The following is a 24,476-nucleotide window of genomic DNA, read 5'->3' on the forward strand; positions in this document are numbered from 1 at the left end:
TTCTGCAAACTGTTTTGGAAAAGATGCAATTAAGCATGCGATTGTAACGTGCGAAAATGCTTTTCAAGTGGACATTTTGAGAAGTAAAGAGGTTCGAACCCTGCTATGTCTTTCCTATTAGATATTTACGGATTAGTTATTGGCTTGGTGAAACGCAACGAACATCCACCATTTTTGTCATCCTAGACCCCCTGGATGTGCCATCGTTTTCAAATGATGTGCCTATGATTGTGGCTTCATGCTTAAACGAGTGTGTCTGTATACTAAATTTCTTAATGGAAAAGCAAGAAACTTGCTCACAGGTTCCAGTCTTAACTCTCTGGCCATGAGCGTCACCACGTCAGCCACCCACCGTTCCTGTCGTGCTAATGAACATTTCTGCAAATATTAACATTCCGGACTGAAAGAAATCGGTCTTTCAATTGCTACTTTCAAAACAGAGTTTCTTGTCTTTGGACTGGAGATGACCTCCAATGATACAATCCAACTTGGTCCTGCCATAATCCTATCTTACAGTTCACTTCGGTATATAGGCCTTCGATTTGGAACTTCAATTAGATCCACTAGGCACCTTATATTTGTTTCTTTGAAAAAGAAAGAAAGAAAATCTTATGGTCTTCTCGCCAGGGTAAAGAGCCAGTTTGATAAGAGAACCCTTGGTCGGCTATATAATGCGTTTTTTGCACCGCATGTGCTGTTTTTGACACCTATTTCGAAATTTTTTTCTGTATCTGATAAAAAGCAAATCCGATCGCTGTTCTTTAGGTTCTGCAAGTATTTTCTTAGTATCCCCATTTGGACTTGTAATAGTTATATTTCACAATGGTACGGTGTTTTTGAGATTTGTCAAAAAATGGACGAACTGTCACTTAGATCTGCTGACCGCTGCAACAGAATTATCGATTTTCCACTGACTTGCCTTCTATCAAGTGCCTAACGTCGCTAGTTGTTAAATCTTATATTGTTTCACCCATCTACTAGAGCATGAAGAAGACAATGGAAAAAGGGTTGATTCAGTAATATTTATCAAATGTGTAGAAGAGAACGGGAGTGAGTAGGAAGAGCCGTATAGGTACCGGCCGTCCTATAGGCCTTAAACTTCTGGGGACAGGCAGTTCAAGTACCCACACTTCCCACAACACATCATTAGATTTAGGTAATTGCATGAGGAGAACCCTTTGTTAGCTGATTGTAGGATATTTTGTTTTTATCTGAAGATATTTTTGTGGAGTCAATGAGGTGAACGGACTAATTAGGTAGTCTGGAACTGGATGCTGAAAACTGGAACTAGAACTGGATGCTGAAAAGTGTTTGAAAGTATTAATTGTCAAGAAATGTGCGTTTTTTTTTTTTTGTTGGTGCCCTTTCTATTTTTCTTTTCATTTTCTTATACTCCTCTTTTGTGCATGTTTGTTGCGTACAGAGGGTAAAAATAAATTATTATTATAAAGAAATGTTTTTAGCGTTTTACAAAGTTAACCTCCCTTCCCCCTCTCTATCTCTAAACACAAACACAAACAAAAATAGCACCCCCTCCGGCGAAAAAAAACACTTGGATACGGCCTTGATCAGAGATCAATTATTAAAAATGAACAAAACACTCAATTACCGTAGTTTAGTCTTGTATCAAAAAGAAAAAAGATTACTACCCCATGCTTCTGTGTTAGAAAGTGTGCTTAAATTTTATTGGTTTATTTATGTGACTTACTTCTTAGGGCTAATTATATAATTGATTATTTCTAGAGGGAGAAATGGTTCTACCTTATATAACCAGGTTAACTAATCCCTAGGGTTATCTAAACAATGGGAGATAAATATAGACTAATAATGAAATGCTTGCGGAGAGACAAATGACTCTAATTTTCAAAATCATTTAGTTTTTTTGTAAATATTAAGCCTATAAAACCAACGGATTGTTTTCTGATCATATTTTTACATATATTCTCAAAATCGGAAAAACCTTTCTACAAAGAAAAGTTTTGCATTTAAAATATTAAGAGGTTATGTATTAATTTTCAGCCCTGTTATCGGGAACACTAAGGACATTTCAGACAGCAGCGTGTGAGGGGCAGGACCTTGATTTGAGGTGTCCCACCGGAACAGTTGTCAATATACAGGTTGCTCAACATGTTCGTGTGTCATCTGATGTATTTGTTTGTGCAAGTCATTTCAGCAATCCAAGACGCAACTACGAGAATTGTCAATTAACTAGTAATATGCAGGTAATTAAAGTACTGTCTTTTCTTGATCGCAACTAAAAAAGATAGTCAATTAGCGGGTTTTTAATTAGTAGTATTGTGACAGGGTACTTATTTCAAGAAGCTTTTGACCATGTTAGACCTTAATAGATGACATCTGTCATTTTCATGACATTAACATCCTAGACCAATATTAATCAGTTTAGAAAAAAAGAGTGAATGTCCAATCGGCCTATCCCCTGCAAATTTGACTACGCGTCATGTTTTTAACCCCTTGTCTTTTACGCATTCAATCATATTGAGCTCAATTACAATTGTGACCATGCAGTATGTAAAGAATTTGGACCTTATTTGATGACATCTGTTCTTTTCATGGCAAAATAAAAAAAAACAGTTTTTTTAACTGAAAGTAAGGAGCGACACTAAAATTAAAAACGAAAAGAAACTACCACCCGCTTGAACAAGCCGATCTATTATTAAATCTTTTCATTGCTTTTTGCAAGATAGGGCAAGAACAAGTGAACGCTGTTGCTTTTTCTGTTGCCTAATACCTTCTGAAAGTTGAATATTATCTTCTTTCCTGAGCTGCGGTTTTGAATTACGGATGGAAAAAAATGTCTATAGTTATGTACCTTCTTATGTGTCATGATGGCGACTAAATGCCTTTTTTACTATTCACGGATAGATATGCTGTAATTTCATTGCCAAAAATATCCGTGACTACATGTTACTCTTCGGGTGTGTTTTGATTGAAACCCAATAGATGGTACCCATGAGTTTTATTAGTAGCTTGATTGTATGCCGAGAGTAGAAATTTCGGTTCACCGGGATATATTTGCTTGTTTAAAGTTATAAGAGAAATTGAATCACGAACAACCCTATAGATGGTATAGTCAATACTATTCAAAGCCATAGTTCTCATACATTTGCTCTTATGAAAGAGATTATGGAGAACAACAGTTATAGAAATTTTATCATGAGACCGGACCTTGAATATTTGTACTGTCTCCTGAGACTATTCTTCAATAGATTAAGCTAAATCATCAATAATCAACCATGATTTTTTTTTTCAATAATATTAAACACATCGAGTTCTCGCATAAATGTTATTGCATAATATCTCTTGTATTTACTTTATCATAGAGCTCTTACTACAAACTATAGCAATAATAGATGTTTTTAGAACACTCTAAAAACATTTTATCGCGATTTTGAATTATTTTCATTGAAAGTTTTGTTTTGTTAGACACTGAAAGTCCGCAAAGAACTCATCTGAATGGAGTTTTAAATTGATACATGCTCCTCCAATGTCAAAATACAACTAACCGAAAATAACCTCAATCGGTTGAATAAATAGTCAAAGAGAAAATACATGGTAAATATAATTAATACATTAGTAAATAAACGACATATTTAAAAAAATATATTTACATAAAATATATTTACGTAGACATATTTACATAGGCACTGGTCAATAAAAAACAACATTAAAAATGCACTTTGATATATTAACCCCAATGCAATCAGCCGGAAGAAGCGGAGGCTGAGGGGGCCGGGGACTGGTTAGTTATGGTAAAATAGTAGTATATTATTAAGCACATTTTAAAAAATAACGATTCCAATTTGTGCAAACCAAAAACATGTAAAAATACTACATATAAAAACACTACTTGGCCTATAAGAACACTAGAAAACAACTAGAAAAATACACTGCTGAGCTGGAGACTGACTTCGGGATGGAAAAACGGATACCCCACTAATTATTAAGCTTTTTTCAGACAGAAATACCGTCTGTAGTCTACACATACGTCTCAATAAGACGTAAGGTAAATGCCGTGTGGTAGTACACTCACACTATCTGCGCGCATATTGACTTTATCCTATATGGCTGATATGATATTTATTTGGCTCGAACTGTGTAGCTTCTAAATTTTAAAGAGCAAATGGCCATGATCTTCACTCTTGGAATTAAATTATTTTCTGCTCAGTTCCTATAAACACTCATGTCAAAATTTTCCTTTACATCATGTGATGGCATCTCTTTACAGACTTGTTTGACATCCTTAATGTGTGTCGGCACGCAGTAAATCTTCGGACCTGCAAGCACACCTTTGGAAATAAAGTCGCTCCCCATCTCGGATTAAAAACAAATTATTTGGGGCCTGGTACTTCACTAGCTCCTTTAAACTGGCTTATCCCAGTCTGTGTGTTCAATTCGAGAGCTGATGTGCGAACCATTTTCCAAATCACCCAACAGATTTTCTGTTTTAACTTTTAACAGGAGTGAATCAGTGTCTCAATAATACACTTGAACTTATGCCTCCAACGGCCATTGGAGCTTGTACATATTGTAATAAAATTCCAATATGAGTTTCTTTAAAATTTCTAATATGGCACTGCCAGTGGCAATATTTTTGTTTAAAATTAGGTTTCTTTTTTTCTATGCAAAAAGACCACATTGGAGTTTATGACCGTGAACAATTTGAAATTCAGATCGGCAGTGACTCGGGGAATTCTTTTGGGTCGTTCACAATGCCTTCTATTGCAGAAAATTTCTTCCATATTACCGAAGGCTGAATTTAGAACAAGGTTTAAGACCTTATTTCAACCCTCGTATTCCTCGGTTCACTTAATGACAAGCTGTCAATAAATGTCTTCATATACGACTTCTGATCGAACTGGGAAGCGCTATGAATTTTTCTGAAATTGAAACCGTTGGCCAGCATGAACTGCAAAAAACATAATGTGCAACAATATTATGTTTCGGGTGAAGGTCGGTAATAAGCGTTTGTTTTGACGTTGTCCAGTGCATACCCTATTCCTCTACCAAAAATAGATTATAGGAATTCAATGAATCCCTATGCATCTGTATATTTATGCTCGGTAAAAAAAGTCCTTTATTGAGTCATGAAGTTCACTTGTATATCACTATGAATTTGGAAAAACCATCGTTGTGGTCTATTTTCCTCGACAGTTTAAATGTCGAGGATTTTTGGAGCACAAGGTTTGTCCAGATATTTATAATTCCTATACGGCAAAGAGAAATGAGACATTACCAAAGTATAAAGGGAATTCATATCCAAGAAAACTGTATTCGACTTTTCACTGACGTGTTGTCCAGACGGGTCGGTTTCTAGGATATTATTCCTGTGAAAAACATATCCACCCCGTATGGGTCACTCTACGAACAAGTTTTGTTCCACGGCGGTAATCAGACCTGTTTTGCATGGCAGATTTTAAGAATTAAATCTACCACCAGATGAGGAGTTGAAAAATAATGCCCTAAATCTAACCAAAATTCCTCTTAAATTTGATCCGTGTTTTACAGACAATATCTAACAACGTCAATACATCATTTGCCAGGTACATTTTACAATATTCGTCTTCGTTTTTAATCCTCTCTTGGCCCAGACTTTTTAAGTAAATTAAGAGTCGTCTGTGGTGCAGTGACGATCGTGAAATGAATAATAAAACACTTCAATGAGTATCTATTTTACCTCACGGAGTCTTGAGACGGAGTTGTGAATACTCGTGGGGGTATATGACCTGAGAAGTTAATAAATCATACATCATCTGGAAAGTGCTGTTTAAGGATGTTGAAACTATCAAAATGGTGATTTTATGTACTTGAAAGTTGATTAAGGGATCTGGGGGAAAAAGTATAAGAATCTAAAAACGGATTTTATTCAAGTGTGTATTATCATTTTCAAGTGTTTTCCATTTGAATTCTAAGAGTAGCAACTTCTCAGTTGATTTGGGTATAATGTTATAAGAAAAGACCCATCTACCCACGTGTCATTTACAGCTTCACCTTTCCGCAAACGTGGAAACACTGGTAATTTGAATTGCAAATCATAATTGGAATTGTGCATGTAAACCGGTAGAAAGTATTGCCGCCTAGTATTTACATTACAAGATTTTTGTGTCATCACCCCGAAAGTTTACTTCTTCCCGATAAAACCTGATTACTTAAATGGTCATGGCCGCGGACTGCCATATCCCCACTACCCTTAACAAATTTTCGTTCCAAAAAAGTATCTTTATTTTAAATGCCAACTCGTCTTCTGGTGATTGGGTCATTGGATAATTTGTATTGCACAGCCATGAAACTGATCCATTTTCTGTTTTATAATTGCAACCATAGCTAAGTGTACATAATCTGCCCCCCCCCCCAATATCTCAAATACCTCTACCAATTGCATGGTATTACTCGAATTTCTTTGAGCTTGAGAAAAAGAGACTGCGCGGCTTCATGCTCTTTAACACGATTCGAGTTTGATGGATTGCAGACCGTTATGAAATTTTCCTCAATAGCTAATTCCACCTTGTCGCTCAACAAGAGCGAATTCTGAAAATGCTTAAACAACAAGATGACGCTATTGACCGAAACCATCTCAATGGACTGGTATTCATGACTCTTACAGTGCCTAAAGTGATGTTTTATTTCTATTTCGGTATGAAAAAGATTGGAAAATAATGACGTGAAGTGTAATCTTTCCTTTGACTTAAAACCCGACTAATAGGGGACTATCGAAGAATTGCCCAATTGCATCATGTTCACTTACAGGCTCGTAGAGAAGCCATACCCAGCGTTTTACTGAATCAATAGACCGAACCCTTGCCGAACATAAAACGCCCTTTTTATCTTTTAGTTCACCCGTTTCATATTCTGTATCGTACTATAAAACTTAAATCCTAATCTTTAAATGTTCGTTGGCTCTCTTCAAATTTGTATCCCCTTAATTGTAACAGGATATTGCCCCTTTAAACGATTGAAATCGATGTTAGGAAACTCTTTCCCGTCCAAACCTTCATTAACTGCCAAATGGTCTAAATATGTCTTACTAACATCTTCTCTGCGAGGATCTCGCTCTGTGATAACGACTGAATACTTGAAGCATTCTAAGCCCGTATTGAAGAGAAGTGTTATACACCTGTGCAAAGCTTTAAGTCTGCATTATATTTTCTAAAAATGTTCTTCACTGTGCCACCCCAAAAAATAGTTTCCTTCTAAAATATTGTTGCATTTACATCTAAATTTCGAAAAATTAATACAAGTGACCCGATCACTTTTTCACTGTGTTTCTCCACCCGGAAATACGAAATACACATCACCTGTCTTTTCGTCAAAAAAAATATTTTTCTGCGATAGATGCTTTTACTTTGGCCTAATTTCCCGCCTCCCAAATGTGTTTTTTCAAGAAGTGCCCGAATCATCCTGACATAGGAGTTTGGTATGTACATTGGATCTGTAAGGATACTACTACTTGTAAGAGTATTGAATGGATCTCAAAACTCAGCTTTAAAAACGTAAATATTGCCCAAAGTGGTATTAGCAAGGTAAAAATCGGGTAATACAGGGGTTGAGCCAGCTCTACTTTGTTCTGTTTGCCCATATCACTGTAAGGGGTGGACGCCTGTTCAATTATTACCCTCTCGACCTCGGCTGGTGGTGCTTGTTCTAATCAATTGCCAAAGATTTCGTATCGAGGCCGAGATCCCTCACAATACTATCCGAATCAAAAGTGGGGGAAGTTATACTGATAGGGCTTAACCCCCCAACTATAATCCCCCTCACATTCACTAATCTCAGGGTTTGTACATGAATTTTCTCGAAGTTGGGTGGTGGTGACAGGATAGCCATCATAATAAGTGCCCCTGGCTTAGGTGCTAGTGCTGGAATGTGAACCTAGAAAATAATAAGAGCTCGCTAGCTCATTGAAATATACTTCATTTCAGCCTAGGAAAGAATTTATAGTAGGCTGAAAGAGAATAGAATAACTAAGAGTGGCCCTTGAGATTTAGTTACACCACAGAACCACCTAAGGGTTTAATCACCACACGTGGGCCTCCAAAGTGACCTTCAGGTGTATCTAGATTAGCTTACCAGTTAATAATTTAATGAATATACATCTACTCCCAAATTGGCCCTTCGGGTCCCTAGCCCTCACACTACGAGCTATATATCTAATGACCAGATATTTCCATATAAATTTGGGTTGAGTTTACCCTTTTTACGTTTCATGTATTATAATGTTCTAAAGAGTTTTAAAAACTTACTGTGGAGATATGGAAATCCATTAGTGCTTCTTCCTCTTCTTGAAAGACATCGGTCAGCAGATTCTTGATCCATGCTGGAAAATCATCATAGGTGGCCTGAAAAATCAATAAAAATTCTTACTCCTTGAAGCATTTATGATTTTAAGCTGTGAAAAGATGTTACCATTATGCTGAAAAGGAATATTAACCTAACAATCCTTGAATCCCCTTCTTATAGAGAACAGTAAAACGCATTTCAGCACTAGAATTCTTTTTTGAGAAGCATGAAGATCTTAGCTTTTTCTTCTTTTATTAACCTGAAAATAATGTCTTATTTTTAGCTACTTCCCTGGGGCCTTCCCTCTTACTACTGCGAGGGCCCCTGATAGGATTCTTCATTATTAAGTTGAAAAAAGAAACCCATTATTATTCTTAAGATTAAGATCTCAAATCTCCTTGAGATCTTTGCGTCTTAGAACGCAAAGTTTTCAACACTAGAAGCAGGATTTTGAAAAAACACCTTATTTTCAAAACACTACTAATAGCTAAAAGCATGGTGAATTTTTCATTTCCCTCAGGACTGAGTGGGTCCTCAAAACTATCGAAAAGGTTCAAATAGTAAACTAAAAAGAAAGTGCTACTTTTAAAGATTTAGCATCAATATTCTTAACACTTTCCAGAAAAATTTAGATTTTAGTGAAAAGCCCTTCAAAGAATGGATTATTTTCAGGTTCCTTCCTCGCGCTAGATTCTAATATTAAAGTATTAATCTGAATGGAAACACACATTTGTTAAGAAAAGCGATAAGTTTTCAAGAAATATCAATAAATTTACTTACATTAAGATTGACAGCTCCATCCAGGTTGGCATTAAAAGACTCAACATCTTCACTATGAGGCTGGAGAAGCATGGGGGCCGTGCCGCTTGAGTGTCATGGAGGCTGAAGGGGGTGTATCTTGCTCTTGCTTGGTGAGTGTAGAAGGTCCGGCATAGACAATGACCGAATGTCTTGAGTGGGCAGCATTCCCCATGTTTTGCTGGTGGACTGCAGAAGTGCACGTATCTTTACTTTTTAGAGCGGTTAAATCGCAAGCCTATACCTTTTTCGGAGGAGGGAGACACTGCTCTGGATTTTCCTTAAAAAATAATATTTAGTGTTTCATGTAGTGAAGAATTACATCTTTCAAAACGCACCGCACTTAAATTTAACTCACCCCTATCACACCTCCGCCCCTTCTATATCAATGCTAGAAAACCATGGTTTTCACGCTCCTGCGACAATAAAGGAAAACCAAGTTTTTTGAAGAAAATTAAAGAATTCAACTAGTCAAAAATAGAATTAAATAATCTAACTAAACATTTTTAATTCCTCAGTTACATTTCGCTTTTATTCTTGCTATAGTATAGTTGTAAATGTTCGATACAATATCGTTTAAATGCAATATTTATACGTACCCCCTTCTTTATCATTGTTAGAGACCCTCCCTCTCCAGCTTAAATTTTCGTTCAAGTATATGAGTTTAGAAGTAGTTTTCACGATAATAAAGAAAAGCGTTAAAGATTTTCCATTATTCAACTGTCTGAAAATTTTAATGCTTCAATTCTAGGCTAAGATTTTGGAATTAAGACCACAATTGAGAATACAGGTTTTCGTGCTTATTCATTTAAAGGGCGGTAAAATAGGTTTGGTACGCACCTCAAAATATTTTTTCAGAGTATAAGTTACCCAGTAGATTCATTTCATTTTCCTATCCCCCTTTTTCAAGATGTGAAAAGTAGGAAAAAAGCTAAACTTGAATTTTATGAGAAATATGTATTATAGAGTACGCTAGAGGTATAAAGCTAGACAATCACTAAACTTCAGGGTTATAACTAGGGAAAGACGGGGCTCTCGAGTAATTCGATACTATTATAAAAATGAGCCTTGTTTTCTTTTTGTTACTATAATAAAGGAATTTTACCCGCAACCTCTTTTAATGCCTAAATAAAATAAATTTATGTAAGTGTTTTGTGCTAGAACTCAATTTGTTTAACCATAAGTCACTAAAAGGCGATTCATATGTAATTACATAGTGTTCAAATTTGTCATCTGTTAAGAATCCCTTTCAAGCAATTATCAGAAAAGCAGTGGTCCGGCAGAAAATATACATTTACAGGATGGGAGCTATCATTAACAGTTTAACCCAGCCTATGCCTTTTTTACAAATTGGAAATGTATATTTTGCACGAGAATTAGGTTTTTCTATCATTATGAGAATCTTGCAATAGCAGGAAGAATGGTTTTTATTAGATATTTATCTAATATAGAGTAATAGAGGTTAGATTTGAATATGTACTCCTTATTTTTTCGGTGTGGAGAGGGTATAGAAAAAGAGACTTGCCTGTTGATATCTTTGAGACATATACATTTTTTTAAAGCTGAGGTGTGTCACGTTTAAAATCTTATATAAGATTGATGAAATTTCCGTTCTAATACCTGTTTTTATACCCCCCAAGGATAATTGGAATTACTCAGTATCCCGCTAGAATAGTTGTGGATGACGTTTCTGTTTTCCGGGAAATAACAACATACCAACCACTCTTTGTTCCATAAAATCAATAGTCTCTCTAACTTTTCTCCACATAGAAAATGGCTGCAAATTGGCTAAAACGGAATGGCAGAAAAGCATGAAAGTTTTGGGATGATACAAAGACAATGTCCTTACTTGAGCGCGGACCCTGAACGTTTTTCAAGGGAAATCCTGATTTGTTGAGGGTCTCATAAGTCATTTAAAGAACATTCAAAGAAATCCCGGAGTAAAGTAGTTCTGAAGGTTTTTTAAGACTCTCTATAACGTAAAAACCACGGTAATCCTGGAGTAAGGAAGCCCTGGTGCTCGTAGGTTTTTTAAAAAGAAACTATTATGTAATTAACACATGCAGAAACATTTCCTATGATATAACAGCACCTACTGGCTGTTGTGGAGTGATGGGATAGAATTCCTCTTAAAATTAGGATTCCCTTTAAAAGCGGGATAGGGTTCCCTTTGAAACTAGAACCCCGTCACTACTCTAGCCTTGAACAAATTTTAACCATTTTCAATTGACCAAGTCATGTTTGAATATTTAAAAAGCGGTTCAAATAATGAAATAATCAGCATATAAAAAATATATCACATAATAGAAAAGCTACTCTCCTTGACTGTAAGAAAAAGAAAAATACACAACCAAAAGCACATAAGAAATTGAGAAATTCAAGAACAAAAGTTAATTTGCACTGTCATCATATTGAAAAGTAATTTTATTTATTACTTCTTGACGGATTAGTTTTGCCACAAGGCCTTCAAAAATCGTGTACACCATTTTGTGTCTCATGAATTTCCTGGAATTATTTTAAAAACTATCGGAAATTAAAAAACGAAACGAATATTTTTTCAGCTTGAAGTAAGGTGTGACATTAAAACTCAAAACTTACAGGAATATTCATTTATGAAAGAAGCCGCCCCCTCCGACCTCGCTCTTTAAGCTAAGGTTTTATTATTTTAAAAACTAGAGTTTGGGCAAAGGGTCAAACTTTAAGGCAAAGAGTGAGGTGTTGAGTAGGGCCAGTCCCTTTTGTATAAAATTTTTTTTTTTTCGATTTAAGTTTTAATGTCGCTCCTTACTTTCAGTTAAAAAACGCTTTTTTCGTTTAATTGTTTCTGAAATCAGCCACATATGACTTGAGTTTGCAGCTTCTATTAGAGGGTGCATGAAAAAAATGAAGAAAGGTTTAAAACGAATAATATCATATGAAATTCTGTTTGCACCCTTTTACTAAAGTGTTTTCAGTGGAAAACATTAAAAATATTGTTCCAACTTTCATAAGCCATACTTCAAGTTCATCAATCTTTCCATAGTCAAATGGATTTTTTAATTGTGTAAACATCCGAGTTAATCATCAATTAGCACACAAGCTAATTTGTAGCCTTAATTATGAATTCAGCTAATAGAATAGAACTCATTGACACGAGATCTCGAAGTCTGGGTCTCATTAAGCTCCCTTGTCATTAAATCTCAAAATGAACGGAATTTCTGCCATACTTGTCGTTCCGTATCAGTTAAATTACCTGTGCAGTTATGTTGAGCAAACATAGCTCCTAAATGAATCGTTTATTATTATCTATTCCTGGTTTTGACGTCAGTGCTATGGGATATTTACTATGTATCATAAGCTTATTTAGAGCCTTAATTATTCCTAAATTAGATATAAATTACGCTAAGCTGCAGAGAGATGATAATAACAAGAATGAATGAAAAACGAGCACTAGCTTTTGGAAGTTTCAAAGTCAAACCTCTCAATTATCTTATGTGTTATTAATGCCAGACACATATTTCTCCTATGCTGGGTGTCTTTTGTCTTTGGGTTGAAAAAAAATATAAATAAAATCCTAAGAATTTCCATGGTTCTCCCATTTGATGCCGACTTTAAAAATCCTTTAGAGGTGGCATGAGCCATGTATGCTGACAGGATTGGGATTGAAAAAAAAATAGTCCTTTTTCCTTTGTTACATTACTAAGAATTCGCTGAAAAATAATTGTTTTTGATAATATCATTAAAAACTCGAAAAAACGACTAACTTGCTCCCTCTTGATTTTGAAATTACCCTTGTCTTTCTTGTAATTCATTTCTTTAATTGAAAATCCTTACCCCCTCTCTCCTGGGTACATCTTTTGAATTGGCAAGCCTGTAAAGCATTGGCCATAAATATAGCATAGCTTCATATGCTGTTTTAAGTAAAATGTTCATTATAAAAAGTGTATTATGAACCCTATAAGACACTTGCAGATTAAGGAAAGTTAATTAAAATTTTCACGAAATCGAACAAAAAATCGGGAGTATATAATACTCCCCCTGTATATATTTTCCCATGAAAAATTCACCCCCTGGAAACTTCCTTCCCCATAGAAAATTCTCCCGTATAAAAACCCCAACAAAAAATTCAAACCCCCCTCCCACCCGAAAAAGTATACACACTTTACAATAACAAATACTATGTATAAAAAAGGGCAAATTTTATAACTTAAAGACCTTTCCCCAGGGGCTATGGGGGAGGGTCATGTTATATCCAAAGACATAGCTATTGGGCATATCAACTATGACGAGCAAAATGGCTATCTCAAAATTTTAATCGGACGACGTTGGGAAAAAGGGGTGGGGTAGGTGTCAATCTTTTTGGTCTCTTAAAATGGGCACTAGAACTTTTAGCTTCTGTTCGAATAAGTCCTATCACAATATTCTAGGACCAGTGGTTCGATACATTAACCCAAAGAAAAAAAATAACAACAACTAAACATGCATCCCTGATCTTTGTTCTGGCAAAACATACAAAATTCCTCATTTTTGCAGATAGGAGCTTCAAACCACTACAGTGGGGTTTTTTGATACGCTGAATTTGAAGTGTGATTTTCATTAACATTTTAATTCTTTTAGGGGGCGTTTCCCCCTTTTTTCGAACGTCAGGCAAATTTTCTCAGGCTCGTAGCCTTTAATTAGTAATACTAAACTTAATGAAACTTATATATTTAAAATCAGTATAATAAGCCACTTCTTTTGATATATCTATTGGTATCACAATTCCGTTTTTAAAGTTTTGGTTGCTTTTGAGCCGGGTCGCTCCTTACTTACAGTCCATTACTGCGATCCGTTTGATAAATGGGTTTTTCTTCGGAAACTGGTAGATTTTTTTTAAGTAGGCTCGACTCCCCTTGAACTGAACAATTGACTCATAATTATAGTCTCGCTATATATTGCTCCTTTCTGAGCCAGAACTATTGTGTAATGTGTATTGTGTACAAACTAGTGTTAAATGGTTGTTGATTAAGCTGTGATCTTTAACTCTCTTCCAACGGAATTCAGTCTAAAGACTTGAGTTTGAATAAGTCTTTTTTTTTAAATCTACAATTATTATTTCGACATATTTACCCCTAAGGATGCTCACGCATCTTAAACAATTTTGAGGAAAGGACGTGACACGAAAATACTCTGAATCTTTGGCTCAAAACGTTCTAATTTTCTCAAATCCAGTCTTCAAACCAATCTTGATCTTCCACTTAACGATCATAACGACGAGCTGTTGAAATAACTGAAAAGCGAATGACTATTCATCAATGAATTTTGAATTTATTATGACCGTGCCAAAATGGCTGTTATATGGCACAAAATGACTGAAACTGGAAAGTTTCGGCGGCAAAACCTTTGATATACCTTAAACGTGGCTAGAGATTACAGCCTTCTTAACCTTAAGCTTGTTACGCAAAAGTTTTTTAGTGCTTTGAAAACGTTTTTTATTCTATTTCAATGACCCTTGTCTTTCAGCAGTTGTTCTTAAAGCATTGAGCAAGAAGCCAAATTTTAGCATAGTTAGCGAGGGATTGAGCCCCCCTCATATACGGAATAATTTGTATTCCTTTTAAGTTTCAATCTTGCTCCTTACTTCCTGTTGAAAGAATTTTTTTTTTATTTAATTCTTGGTCGTTTCTTCAAATTTTACCGAAGCCTAACAAAGATAGGATATAGGAAATCAGCCTCATTAACGCCATATTTCTTGCTGTTATATTGTATGTATTATAGATTGGGGCACCATTTTGTGGCATCATTGATTTAAAAGAAAAATCAGAGGCTCAATACCGGTCAGGATTTAAAATAAGAGCTCTGAGACATGAGGTCCTTCTAAATATAAAAATTCATTAAGATCCAATCACCCACTCGTAAGTTAAAAATACCTCATTTTTTCCAATTTTTCCTCTCCCTTCATCCCCCCCCACAGATGTTCAAATTGAAGAAAACGACTTTATCAAGTCAATTTGTGTAGGTCCCGGAACACGCCTACTAATTTTCATCGTCCTAACACGTCCCGAAGCACCGAACTCGCTTCAGTTTCATCCCGATATCTTCATTCTAAGCGTGTTCCAAGATTTCCGGTTCCCCCCCCCAACTCCCCCCAATTCCACCAGATCTGGTCGAGATTTAAAATAAGAGCTTTGAGACATGGGTTACTTCTAAATATCAAATCAAACAGTTCGTGGTAACGAACTGTAATAAGGAGCGACCCGGCTCAATAGTTACTAAAATTCTAAAAAAAGGTATTTTGATACCAGTAGCTACATCAAAAGAATTGCATTTTAATGCTAATTTTAAATATATAAGTTTTATCAAGTTTAATTTTACTCATCAAAAGTTACGAGCCTGAAAAAATTTGCCTTATTTTAGAAAACAGGGGGAAACACCCCTAACAGTCATAGAATCTTAACGAAAATCACACAATCAGATTCAGCGTATCAGAGAACCCTGTTATAGAAGTCTCAAGCTCCTATCTACAAAAACGTGGAATTTTGTAGTTTTTGCCAGAAGGCAGATCACGGATGCGTGTTTATTTGTTTTTTGTTTTTGTTTTTCCTAGGGGTGATCGTATCGACCCAGTGGTCCTATAATACCCCAAAGAGATCGGATCTGGTCTGGTTATGTCAGTCACGTATCTTAGACTTGTGCTTATTCTTCCCACCAAGTTTCATCCTGATCCAAGTATTTTCCAATATTTAGGTCCCCCCACTCCTCCCAATGACACTGAATCCGGTCAGGATTGAAAACAAGACATCTGAGTTACGAGGTCCTTCTAAATGTGAAATTTCATAAAGATCCTATTACTCCTTCGTAAGCTCAAAATACCTCATTTTTTCCAATTTTTCAGAATTAACCCTCCCCCCAGCTCGCCCAAAGAGATCGGATCTGTTGCGATTATTTCAATTACGTATCTAGGACTTGTGCTTATTTTTCTCAACAAGTTTCATCCTTTTCCCTCCACTATAAGCGTTTTAAAATATTTTAGGTTTCCCCCTCCAACTCCCCCCAATATCAATGGATCGTGTCGGGATTTGAAATAAGAGCTTTGCGACACAATATTCCTCTCAATGTCAAATTTCATTAAGATCCGATCACCCTTTTGTAAGTTAAAACTACCTCATTTTTTCTATTTTTCCGAATTAACCGTCCTCCCATTTCCCCCAGGTGGTGGAATCTGAAAAACGACTAATTCTAATCTAGTTTTGTCTGGTCTCTGATACGTCTGCCAAATTTCTTCCTCCTAGCTTGTCTGGAATTGTCCAAACTAGCAAAACCGGGACCGACAGACCGACAGTATTTGCGATCGCTATATGTCACTAAGTGCCATAAAAAACTATTAAAAATTAAACTAAAAAACAATTTTTTTTTCAACTGAATGTAAGGAGCAACATTAAAATATAAAACACACAGAAATTATCACACATACGAGGGGAGTTGCCCACTCCTCAGTACCTCACTCTTTACGCTAAAGTGTTTTTTTTAATTTAAAAAAAACTTAATATTTTAATTAAACGGTCCTTGTGTATCAGGAGTCCCTCTTGAATAACTGGAACAAGAAGTCAGACTTTAGCGTAAAAAGTGGGGTAATTAGGAGGGGCAACCCCCCCCCTCATATACATAATAATTTCTGTCCATTTTAAGTTTTAATGTTGCTGTCTACTTTCAGTTGAAAAAACTTGTATTTTTATTTGATTTTGGACATGTGTTCATAGCATTTTTATGAAAGATCTCGACAGGAATTTACATCATGATTAAGAAAAAAATAAAATAAATAAAAAAAAAAAAAAATACAACAGGGTAAAGCATGTAAATATTGGAACTTACATTTAGCTCCTGATATTGCCTAAAATATGTAGAATACTTGAAACTGAGTACGGGGGTTGAGTTGCACTTGGGTTAAGTTATATGACGTTCAGTTGTTTTGTTCAGTTTTATGGGGGGTTCCGTTGCACAAAGAATCTGTTAGATGGGGTTCAGTTGCACGAGGGATCAGCTACATTAGATTTCTGTTTTGTAGGGGGTTCAGATACTGAGGGGCTCAGTTAAACGTGGATAGGGTTCAGTTATAAGCTGGACAATAGCTCCCGCATTTTTATTGGGAGGGGAAGGCAAGAGAGGTCCGCATCCGGAGAGCCAAGGGGCTAGGACTATACCCAAATTACTTAGGGTCAACTTCCTTCTTACTCTCCCTAAGAGGCGCCTCTGGTTGCAAGGGGGGGGGGGTACTTTCTAAATATCTCAACTCTACCCAAGAATTTTGATCTGTCTTGAAATAAATTATAGCTTAGGCTCATTGAGAAAGACTAAGAAGTATGTATATTTTAATTAAATATTTAATGTATTGAGGTGAATAGATTAGGTATTTAACATTACGTGTTCTCCGTGGCCTGCTTTCCATAATTCTCTGTTGTAGCTTCCATAATTTTGTTTCTGAAGTATTATGTTTTCATCATATCTTGGTATATTTCATTACGATTAATCTCATATAGCTTCTTGGGTGGGATCGGGATATTTCACAAGTATCTAAGGTGGTTCTGTTAAATGGGGTTAAGTTCTATGGAAATTCAGGTGCACGATGGTTCAATTAAATATATATGTATGTATTTATATTATTTATAACCCATCATATAACCCATCATTATAACCCATTATCATTTATGATCCATCATTTATTTATAACCCATCATACAAAATAATGAAGTGATGAATTACATTGAAAAAAAAAGAAAAAAAAAGAGAAAGAAACAACATATCGTAATTTCATTCTAAAATACAAACAAAAATAATTCCACGTCAAAAAACAACATTTTGCCATTCAGATTCAGATTCATTTATTCAAAATTTCATATTGATCATAGCCATATTCATCATGGACATTCATGGCCGGTTTGCTTATTGCACATGTGTACATTCAGCTCAGCTAACTTTGTACACGGGTTAGACAAGCTATATTTTTTCATCAAATAGGAGTTGCGGGTCCACGGAGGAACTCGCAACAGAAACTTAGCAAATTTGAAGAAAATGCGCTTCATCCTAAGATGGGCAGATTCACTTAACATAGGGTAAAACGGTACTAAATACAGAATATGTGGCAGGACGACACTATTGTAAATCCTTGCAAGATGGGCTCCATTCAAGTGAAACTGAGAACTAACAATTGTACCATATGCACGACGGATTTTCGTTTCCATACTTTCTAGTTTCAATAGCCTAGTTTTCTTCAGATTTTTTCCAATAGGAAGGCCAAGAACTTAACACAAGGCTTTACTTCTCTACCATTCAGATCTATAGATACATCATCTGATCTAGTCGCATCTATTTCAAGAAAAATCAAAACATATTTTTCAGCATTTAGGGAAAGTCCAATATGACTGTAGTTTTTACATATCTCCAAAAAACATTTTTCTAGCCCACTGGTAGTCCTACTAATATTAAAACAGCTGCACGAGGGTTCACTTCCACGGGGTTTTCATCTGCACAGGGGTTCAGTTGCACGGGGATCCAGTTACAGGGGCTCAGTTGCTTGAGAATCAGTTACACGAAGGTTCCTTTAACGCACACCGAATACAGCGTTAGCTTCAACCTAGCAATGCACTTATCATTTTGTTTTCTTTGCTAGGTTCAATTACAATGTGGTTCAATTATATCCGGTCAAGTTGCACATAGTCTCAGTTGCATGAGGGTTCAGTTAAATGGAGTTCAGTTTCAAAAGGGTTCAGTTGCCACGAGGTTCGGTTGTACGGTGGTTCAGTTACAGGCACACCAGTTGCAGCGATAGCTGCAACCTAGTAGAGAATAAATCACTGCCCATAGAAATGAGCATAAAAATATGTTTTGAGAAAATACTAGTGAACAAAAATTATCATTTGAAGCTAATTCAGTTTATCACACAAATTTTTCGCTTAATCTTCATAGTAATAGTTTATCTCACAAAAAAAAAGGTTTACAGGAATCTCAGAAAAGATTCCGAAACCCCTAGGATGTTTGAACACGGTAAATTTGAACGAAAAGTGCCTCTTTTTAGCATGAGCGGAGATCATGCCACAGGAAAGTGATTTTTTGTGCCATTTCACCGATGGGGGGATAAATTGCTGAGGAACAGAAATTTTAGAATATTCAAATGGTTTGTCGCCTAAACCCTTCAAAATCTTTTGAGCCATCTTGAAAAATGGCTCTAGATTGTGCTCCGTAGAGCTACAACTTGCATACCAGAGTGACTTCTGTGTTTATTCGCAGATAGTCAGCTGACAATGACATTAATGTTCCAGTGATCACCAAAACTTTTGATGAAGCATCAGTATTTGATGACCTTTTCAAGTGAAGAATCAGATTGTGTCATAGCGAAATACCGATTTTTGCCATTTAGTACAACAAAATAACAATTTTCGCCCGAAGAAGTTCAAAACGCCAGACAATATGAATTACGACATAGCCAATTGACTTATCGTGGGTTAGAACCCTCAACAGGAGGTTTTAAGCCTCCATCTTGGTAAATGAGGAAAATTGTTTTTTTCTTAGTTAGCATACTTGCCCTTATTCATTTCTAGGTTTGAGTTTTACCAGAGCTAGCACGCTCTTGTAAGATCGCCTTAACCTGATGATGCTTACGATCCAGTTTCTTGTATACACCCCGTCCTACCCCTTCAGTAGGTATAAAAAATTATTACAAAAAACCGTCATATGTAAAAACCATCATTTTTTTTTTTCATGAGAATAGACTAATTTTTGGGATACCATTATTAACATATCGCTCTGACTATTTAGTTATTTAACTAACTGCACATATATTAAGGGAAAGCTTAATGATCTTATGAAGTAAAACCGATATTTAGTGTCAAACTTGAACAAAATTAAACTGATCCTCAGAATGACATACATTGTTGTAAATTATATTAATTGTGAATGTAAAATTCGCTTAGTGTCCTTCAGTTTCTAAAATCTCTATATATTCGATATAGGGTAGTAATTGACAAACAACGGTAGGTTGTTTCTTTTCCTCAAATTCTCAAAGATATTGAGGTTAACATACCCCCTGGACTAGTTGTTTGACAAAATTCTAGATTTTGTAGGACAAACTTAAGAAGGATGTAAAGTGAAACACATATATGTATAATGGCTCCACAAAAACTCATGCGACTTCTTTAGTATTTATGGTCTCGAAAGAAGGTTCTTTGTGTAAGATTTATTTCGTATATTTTTAAAATCCAAAAACAAACCGAAATCAATTAAAATACAAAGTTTTTCTGATAAGAGTAAAGAGCGAAGATGGATCTTGAAACTAGCAAAGTTAGTGCTTCGCAGTTTATGTCACATATATCTGCAATTTTGTTACAAATAAACTGACATGTAAGATTTTGGTAAATTTGCAGATATCTGAAAGACTACCGTTTGACTGAAAACACGAAATCGGTGTGATAAAACACGATTAGGAGCAGAAGACAAGTAAGCTAACCTGTGTAGGCCTACAATAAAAAAAATTAATTTATAAGGCTTTCATTAGTCTTTCGCCGGCCATTAAATCAGCAAATTATGTACATAATTTTAATTCTCTCAAAAACTTAAAGTAAGTTTCAGAAAAGGACTAGTCTTTAAAACCTTAAAATATTAGCCAAAATTACTGCTGCTCAGTTTATATAACCTAAAAAGTGCAAGTTCTAGGACTTAGCTTTTTGTATTATGCATAATAATTCCTGATTTGGCTTGGAGAACCCTTAATAATTAGTGCTTTTTAAGTTCTATTTATGAAACACCTAAATAATTACTCCTCATCTTTGACCATATGTTGAAGTTTTATCCATTAAGTGTATGGTTAAATTCTTGACCTCCTGGCATACTTGTATCGTATTATTTTTTAGTTTGGTCGTATCAAAATACTCAAACGCGTAAACATTTACCTTTTTTAATGTAAGTTTACTCATTAATTACAAAGTCACGAGGGGTAGTTGTTTAATAATTTATCAAACTTCGTATCATATTACAGTATTGGTACCTACATAATTTCCCCTTGTTATGTGATAAGCTTCTGCCTTTGACTGGATCTGTTTTCATTTTTTTTTCCATCTGTCCCACCCCTTTCAAATCTCTGGCTTCCTTGGCGCCAATTTGGTGTGCTAAAAAAAAAACAAAAAAAACAGAAATCAAACAGTTCGTGGTAACGAACTGTAGTGAGGAGCGACCCGGCTCAATAGTAAACGAAACTCTAAAAAACGGAATTTCGATGCTAAAAGATATATCAAAAGAATCGATTTTTATGCTGATTTTAAATATATAAGTTTCATCAAGTTTAGTCTTACCCATCAAAAGTTAAGAGCCTGAGAAAATTTGCCTCATTTTGGAAAATACGGGGTAACACCCCCTAAAAGTCATATGATCTTAACGAAAATTACACCATCGCATTCAGCGTATCATAGAACCCTATAGAAAAAATTTCAAGGTCCAATCTACAAAAATGTGGAATTTCGTATTTTTTGCCAGAAGACAAATCACGGGTGCGTGTTTATTTGTTTTTTTGTTTTTTTTGTTTTTTTTTCCCAGGGGTCATCGTATCGACCAAGTGGTCCTCGAGTGTTGCAAAAGGGCTCATTCTAACGGAAATGGAAAGTTCTAGTGCCCTTTTTAAGTGACCAAAAAAATTGGAGGGCATCTAGGCCCCCTCCCACGCTCATTTTTTCCCCAAAGTCAACGGATCAAAATTTTGAGATAGCCATTTTGTTCCGCATAGTCGAAAACCATAATAACTATGTCTTTGGGGATGACTTACCCCCCACAGTCCCTGGGGGAGGGGCTGCAAGTTACAAACTTTGACCAATGTTTACATACAGTAATGGTTACTGGGAAGTGTACCGACGTTATCAGGGGGATTTTTTTGGTTTGGGTGTGGGGTTCAGGGGAGGGGGCTATATGGGAGGATCTTTTCTTGGAGGAATATTTCATGGGGGAAGAGAAATTCAATAAAAAGGGCGCAGGACTTTCTAGCATTACTATAAAAAAATAACAATGAAAATGTAAACATGAAAAAGTTTTTTCAATTGAAAGTAAGGAGAAGCATTAAAACTTAAAACGAACAGAGATTATTACGCATATGAGGGGTTCTAAAAATACTCTAGCATAAAGAGCGAGGTATTTAGGAGGAGATAAATACTTCGCTCTTTATGCTAAAATTTTTTTTAATAATTTCAACTATTTATTCTACGGCCTTTCTGATTCAGGGGTCATTCTTAAAGAATTGGGATAAAACAAGATTTAGTGTGAAGAGCGAGGTATTAACGAGGGGACCAACCCCTCATATATATAATCAAAAATATAAGAATATAAAAGTTTGTTACGTAAGTTAATTCTTAAGTTACGTATTTTTTTTTACTAATAAAAACGTTCGTTAAAAATAAAAGATCTAGTTGCCTTTTTAAGTAACCGAAAAATTGGAGGGCAACTAGACCTCCTTCCCCACCCCTTATTTCTCAAAATCGTCTGATTAAAACTAAGAGAAAGCCATTTAGCCAAAAAAAAGAATTAATATGCAAGTTTCATTTTTATAATTTATGTACGGAGAGCCAAAATCAGACATGCATTAATTCAAAAACTTTCAGAAATTAAATAAAAAAACAAGTTTTTTTAAATGAAAGTAAGGAGCGACATTAAAAGTTAAAACGAATAGAAAATACTCCGTATAGGGAAGGGGCTTTTCCTCCTCGACACCCCGCTCCTTTCGCTAAAGTTTGATTCTTTCTCGCAACTCTACTTTTTCAAACAATAAAAAACTTTAGCGTAGGGAGCGGGGTGTCGAGGAGGAAAAGCCCCTTTCATATACGGAGTAGTTTCTGTTCGTTTTAAGTTTTAATGTCGCTCCTTACTTTCATTTAAAAAAACTTGTTTTTTTTTATTTAATCCCTACAAAGAGCTAAAGCTCGCTTAAAGGAAATATCAGAGGATATTTCAATATGATATTCATAGGTAGATACTCCCAAAGATTGTTCTTTTGGCCAACCATCTCGGGCCAAACGAAAAGGGAGTCGTCCCTGAATTCACCGGGAGGAAGTCGTCTGCATGGATTTATGGAATTTAGAACTTCTTGGGAGGGTGTGAAGAGGTAGACTTTAATGGATAGAAATGAAGGAGAAGCGTATGTAGCTGTGTCAGTCTCAGGCACCTTGGTGCTACAGTAAGCTGTTAGTGGTAGTAGCTATACTAATTGTGTTTTTCAATAACTAAACTGGTCAATTTAGCATAATCAATGGCAATATATGCTGTAAGACTTTCAGTGAGCACAGCAAATTTAAAGCGAGAAAAATCTTCTTTAAGATAATCTTTAGTTCAAGTTCTTTGAAAGGAAATAGGTAAATAAAACACATGCAAATACCTACTGGGCATTATCACTCCATCCTTGAAGCACGCAGTGGAGCTGAAGCTTGAATTCAGTGTGAAGAAGAAGCGTTTGAGGGGTAGGGCAATCCGCCTCATAACTAGGGATATCGCTTTTTCATATAATTTTTTTTTTTAAATCTAAGTTTTCTCATGCATATAGTGGGCAAATCATAGACTTGATGATGATAGAATGAAAAATAGACAGACCTGGCATTGAAGTGTGCTTGTCCCTGGGAATTTGAATATTTTTATATAGTTGTTTTGTACCCTCAAACTCACCTAACATTAAAAAATTTTGAATGACAAAACTTTGGCCTAATTTTGGACAAACTGGCTGAAAATAGGAGTTCATTGGGGAACAATTTCTTCCGTAACTTAAAATAATTCAACGAGTAAGATTTTGTTTAAACAAATCACCTCTTGACTTTCTAAGAGCGTTGGTTAGGGAAAATTGGCCCTGAAAAAATCTACTTCTAAAAAAAGCTACATCAGTAATGGCAAAAAAGTGAATATCCAAGTTACATTTTCTTTTTTCATTGGTTTCTGGGATTGCTTTTGCAACCTTGGTCTTATTATTCACCTTTCATCAACTTTGAGCTTATGAAAGTAATTTTTATCTAATATTGTAAATTTTATTGAGGGTTGGAGGTGATATCATCCCCTTTCATGTCTACTTTTAGCTCTTAATCTAAATCCACTTTTATTTTAATCTACCTATCTCATCTTAATATTAATCTAATTTTAGCTGTTTCCTTAAATGAAGGGAAGCAAGAGAATAGACTTCCCCCTTGTGATTTATCCAAAGAACCCTCTAGAAGTCTCGGAGTTCTTATACGAAAAATTCTCCTTTGAGCTTGTCCTCCCCCCTATCCATATTAATACCTTCTGTCCTCTCCTTGGAAGACCGGCGTTCAATTATGCAATATCAAACAGTTCGTGGTAACGAACTCTAAAAAATGAAATTTTGATACCAATAGCTACATCAATAGAATCGCATTTTAATGCTGATTTTAAAT

General features: G+C 35.6%; 1 protein-coding gene across 5 annotated transcripts in view; it reads left to right on the forward strand.

Moving 5' to 3' along the window:
- LOC136043882 (uncharacterized) overlaps positions 1–24,476 on the forward strand; it is a 187,375-nt gene that overhangs the window by 27,238 nt on the left and 135,661 nt on the right. For all 5 annotated transcript variants that reach the window (XM_065728889.1, XM_065728917.1, XM_065728900.1 and 2 more), the window contains exon 2: positions 2,020–2,222. In XM_065728889.1, the coding sequence (XP_065584961.1) occupies positions 2,020–2,222 (203 nt within the window). The remainder of the gene's footprint in view (positions 1–2,019; positions 2,223–24,476) is intronic.

This window comes from Artemia franciscana, chromosome 1, assembly GCF_032884065.1.
Source record: "Artemia franciscana chromosome 1, ASM3288406v1, whole genome shotgun sequence".
In the NCBI taxonomy this organism is placed as follows: Eukaryota; Metazoa; Arthropoda; class Branchiopoda; order Anostraca; family Artemiidae; genus Artemia; species Artemia franciscana.